Source organism: Vollenhovia emeryi, unplaced genomic scaffold (genome assembly GCF_000949405.1).
Source record: "Vollenhovia emeryi isolate VEMERY1.0 unplaced genomic scaffold, V.emery_V1.0 DF939562.1, whole genome shotgun sequence".
In the NCBI taxonomy this organism is placed as follows: Eukaryota; Metazoa; Arthropoda; class Insecta; order Hymenoptera; family Formicidae; genus Vollenhovia; species Vollenhovia emeryi.
In genome coordinates this window covers 10,626-16,076 of record NW_011966804.1, presented here as the reverse complement: position 1 = coordinate 16,076, position 5,451 = coordinate 10,626, and the positions used below count along the sequence as shown (strand labels likewise).

General features: G+C 35.6%; 1 protein-coding gene across 2 annotated transcripts in view; it reads right to left on the bottom strand.

Moving 5' to 3' along the window:
- Positions 1-5,451, bottom strand: part of LOC105557217 (putative fatty acyl-CoA reductase CG5065) — a 25,275-nt gene that overhangs the window by 16,644 nt on the left and 3,180 nt on the right. The window contains exons 2-3 of one of the 2 annotated variants that reach the window (XM_012004405.1): positions 4,815-5,030; positions 54-254 (exon numbers count right to left, since the gene is read on the bottom strand). In XM_012004405.1, coding sequence (XP_011859795.1) covers positions 54-242 — 189 coding nt within the window. In that variant the 5' untranslated portion in view covers positions 243-254; positions 4,815-5,030. Of the gene's footprint in view, positions 1-53; positions 255-1,329; positions 1,544-4,814; positions 5,031-5,451 lie in introns of those variants that run through there. The other variant, XM_012004406.1, reaches the window with a different exon arrangement.

The following is a 5,451-nucleotide window of genomic DNA, read 5'->3' as shown; positions in this document are numbered from 1 at the left end:
TTCCCCTTGTAAATGTTTTTATTGGAAGAAGTAAAAGTAAACTTGTTACATACCTGCAGTATGAGTTGCAGCCTTGTATGTGGATCATGGTCCTTCTTCTTTCTGATTAGTAAAAAGATATCTCCAATATCAGGACAACTTAGTAGTAACTTGGAGACTAGAACCTTTCCCATGAAGCCAGTACTTCCGGTGACGAAAACGTTTTTGTTGGCAAACCATTCGGGTATCGATTTTGTAGTCATCTTTGAAAAAAACTGGAGAACATAAGGAAAATATTTAATATTTATCGCAATAAATTTAAAATATGAAATATTTAGACACTAAAACCTTGTCACGGCGCTTAGTCCTTTATTCCTTCAAATTTGTGTTTGTCACATTTGAGCTGCACGAATTTTATTAATTTGATAAGCAAAATATTTGTCAAAAGAGAGGAAAAATCTATGAGAACCTGTGGTAGTTTGTTTCTTTGAGGCTTTGGTATTGATAATTTTATAAATGTAAGGACCAGTATTACTGGCCGAAACGTCATGTACTAATCAAAATATATTGTGCCAGTTATCGTCGATATAATTCTCGAATTTTGTTTTTTATTCACTGGCGATCCACCTCTTCGAAATTGTATTTATAATTTTAATTTAACGTAATCTCTCTGTCTGTTATTCTACACGGAGAGAATTTTCTCTTAAAATTTAGCCTAAAATCATATAATCCTGAGACAATATAGCATTTTGAAGAATTGTATAAGAGTTTTTTGACATTTTGCCTACATTTCACTAGTAATTGTATTAGTATATTTTTTACTATTAGAATGTATGGTTAAATATTCAAATTTTCCGGATAAATTTTAAGAAAAAATTCTCTCCGTGTATAATATTACGTTATTTTTTATAACCGCCACAAAAGTGGAATAAATACAAGCAAGCGTACTTTATTATAGTTCGATTCTGTTAATGCCCTTATAACAATAATAACAGTAACCTTTTTCTTATAGGCTCTCCTTTTTGCTTTTATTGAGTATTCAGTTCTTTACATCGAGAAAAGATTTTCTTTTGTAATTGACAGGACGGTCGGACTCACACAAAACATAAGTATGCGGAGATAATGTACTATTTCCCGCTTTATTTGTGAGATTAATTATCATATGTAATTTTATTACAAAATTCAAGTGGAACATAACAGAATCGAAAATAAAGAAAGAGGACGATATGGGAAAGAGCGAGTCATCTTTGTAAGACGAAGTCATCTGATTTCAAAGAGATTATATAAACAATATTAGGCACATATGTTGTATATATTGCAATATACAATATGTGTTTTGTCCACACATACCTAATGAGTACTTTAAAATAAATTTGTTGTCTGGATTGTACGGGAAATGCCACGGTATGAGCGGTTTCGAGCGGATATCGCACTGCGCCCGAGAAATAGAGCGTGCCCACTAAACTAGCAATCACAACTTGAAAAGTCACTTGAAAAAATCTCGTGTCTTATCGTTCCATGTCGTAGGGACTGTCAGAACAGACTGAATGTAAATACGTTATGTACGACGGTTTTATCCCTGTTGCACGGCTAGCCGCACGGTCATTCCCAAGCCTTTCTTGGGTTTCACCTTCGTCCAGTGCCGATGGACGGAAGGCTCGAGGGCGGTAGTAGATTTCCAAGGTCTCGCATTCTACTTCCCCGCCAGACAAATGCCGCAGCGATGGAACCGAGCGGATCCGCTCCGTGTCCGTCCTGTTGCGTCGCGATTTTATTTTCATTCACGTAGCAAATTTGCATATCTCGCGACAATTCCCATGACCCGCGGCGGAACCGTTCGCAGGCGAATTTATACCACGATCGGTGCCGCTGTATCGTATATTTATTCATTCGTATATAGTGTACACAGAAACGAGTGATTTGGATTCTATCCGAGATTCGTGATATCGCTACATCGCGGCGAAGATAAAAGAAGCATTGAACTACCTCGGGACTTTCCGGTGATTCGGCTACCTTGAAGCGAAATCACGGGATAAATGGCGATTATAAGGTCGCTTTGTTCATTGCGGTAAAAATTTTATGCAAAACTTGGATTAAAAAATTTGATTCTTTGGATTTATACTTTTAAACGAGAATCCAAGTTGTTTCCGCCGTTTCAATGAATTTCAGGTTGTAATGCAGATTGTACTACCATTCTTTATGGGTGCATTTTTTTATGAATACTCCTACATCGAGGGAATTCCGAGGGAATTAAACGTTTTAAAAGGAACAAACTTTCACGCAATGTAATTTAAAATGTATATCGAAATGTACAAATACATTAAAAAGACTTTTGCTAAATTGACCAGAACTGGCCAGAAATTTGTTGCGAAAACTATTGCCTCAGCCAGAGTGTGAACATGGACCTCCCTCACTCGAGACGGGCGTTTCACCAATTCGACCACTGAGGCGTGTGGTGATTTTTATCACAATAAACAATCTAATATCGCGCTTTCGTCAATGTTTTTCGAAACTAATTTTTTTCGCAATAAATTTCTGCCAATTCTGGTTAGGTTAGTATGTAATGAATACAATAAATAAAGTAAATACAGTAAATAAAGATATTCACAGCATAAATGATTACAAATATTTATATATACAATAATAATACTTTTTAAAATAATACGAGAAAAATCAGTCGAATGCTGGAGCAAACCATATATTCACGTTATATAAAAAATTATTCTTTAACACTTAATTAACAATGTGCAGAATCGATATAATACAATTGATAATGTTGCGCTATCTGCAGACCTGTTTTATTCTCTCCCTACTTATACTTTCTCCAAGCTATTACTTATACTTTCTATGACACTTGCTATACTTATTTGAAAAGAATTAAGAATATGTACTTGGACGTTGAAAAGTGAAAAAATAAACCTAGAAGCACGCAAAATGTAAGTAAAATAAGTAAATTACGTTATATAATAAATTTTATTATACTACCCAAAGGATTAATAAAAATGATTAGAGATTAACGCATGACAGATCTTGATGATTGATCTACATAGTATTTACTGCTATGCTATTTAAAGAAGTTATGGCATCTTGTTTATGTAAGCAATGAATCATAACATTGCGAGTGCAGGAAATTCTTTAGGTGATATATAGCAATGTGTTTTACTTGTGCGGCTATCTTACACGTGCGGCTAAATTAAGAAATAGTACAAGATTCTAATTAAATATACGTATGTACAAAACTTTATCACGAATAAAAAATTTTAAATTTCAAATACCAATTTCTTTATTTTCAGACTTCCGAACTGGGTGTTTTAAGTATAAAAATGTTCTGCTACGCGGTGCGCAACTTATTCTGGTATTATTTTGTGCGTAAAAGCCAATAAAAAGATTTACAAGCGTAAAACCTATATTCGAATGTGTCGGTAAAATTCGCAACCAAGAACGACTTCGAACTTGTAGGCATGGGCGTATCCAGACTTTTGTCTAGGGGGAGGGGGGGCAGAACAGGATCACCCGTAGGCGAACTATGCAGCATAAATTAAACTACGTACTTATGAAAAAAGATATTTACGCACAACAACCTGCGTTTGGCTCACATTGCCTATTTTAATTTTTCATTTATTCACGAGAGCCTTCTTATTATATTTGTTTAAAGATATTTTTATTTATACAAAATTAATTTTCTGAGGTCCTCGGCAAATCTATTAATTATATCATTCGTAAAGGAATCGCCCATGCTTTCACCCAATTTCCGGTGGACGCTGAGCGTGCACGAGCCTTTTAAACGGTCTTCAATCATTGTCGACCGCAACCAAGTCTTGACGCGTATGCGTGTGCGTGTGTGAGTTACTTAAGAATTGAAATTACTATGCGGATTTTATTTCTTTCACACGTTGTATATAAACATGAAATCATTCGTTGTTTTCAGAAATAAAGATAACAATATAACAATACTTACAAAAAAATTTTCGTATGTCCACTTTTTTTAAAGTTAGTCTCAATCTGAATCATGAAATGTTATTCGGTTCATAAAATAAATCCGCAAATGAACAGATTTCTGCCAAATTCAAACAGTGAAATGTTTTTACGAGATTAAAAATGCTAATGTACACTTTTCAACTTAACACCAACAGTAAACAAAGTCAAACGTGACTCTGAACTTGTCTCTTTCTCAGTTTCTCTATAATTTCTTCGTAATGCACAGCGCAACGCAACCAACAACAACGAATAAACGAATGCAAGAAACAGTAACTCGTTTCGCCGCGCGCCGCCGCCGGACAGTGTTGCGGGGGGGGGGGGGGCGGGGGGGGGACAGGCAGCTAGCTCGTGGCACCTTCAATCCGTTCGCTCGCGTTGTTTTCGAATGAAACTGGTTTTGACAAGTACAATTAATACATTATTCACACGATGACATAACGTAAAAAATACAATTAATATTTTATTTTACTCCTGCTATTTAGTCATTTTTTACTGTAAAAATATCGATATTTGATCAATACATAATGAAGTCATAATTATTACATTATAGGCATAAACCTTAGCAATATATCGGGGATCCCATTAAGTCTAGGGGGGGCAGCTGCCCCCCTACCCTCCTCTGGACGTCCATGCTTGTAGGTAAAATAGCTTAAATTATCATGTGTCTTAAATAAAATATAATTTATAGAAATACGTTTAATAATGTTATGTAATAAATTAGTATGGCTCATATGTGTTAAACACGAATTTCAAAGAATTTAAAGGACTCAGAGCCGTGACAGGGTGGCAGTTGCGCGTGAGGTGTGTGGACGAGCGTTGTCATGTTGCAAGACGGTAAATTCTTCTCAGTACATACAGACTCTAAAACACCTCCGACGTCGAGTTTGTCGTGTTAGAGGCAGCCTGGATGCAACTGCAGAGGCTCTGCGAAACCTGAAGTTTGAACAGATTCCACACCCTCCTTACTTCCCCGATCTTGCGACCTTGTGATTTTTATTTTTTCCTCTACTCAAGAGAGACCTCAAGGGTAATCATTACACCTCGGACGATGAGGTGAAGGCAGCTGTCAAGTCCTGGATTCGAGAAAAGTTGAAAGAATTTTTCAGTGACGGAATGAAAAAACTTGTTACACGTTAGGAGAAATGTGTTAGCCTTAACGGTGACTATGTTGAAAAATAAATATATGATTTTAAAGCTTAAGAATTGTACTTTAATGTACTTTTTGCCCGATCTCGCTATTTGTTTTTGTTCGTGTTCTACAAGCATGTGTATATTACTTTTCAGCCTACCCACGTAATTGGATTATCCGATTATATTTAATCAGACTTTCTCATTTAATCAGTTTTTCTCAGTGTATGAATATGTCACTATAAGTATTCTCCTTATTCGACTATGATTGGTCAATTTCTTACGGCTTACTACTGTTGTCTAGTTACAATAAGACGACGACGATGTCAAGGATGATATTAAAGAAAATACAAATTTCCTTCTTAA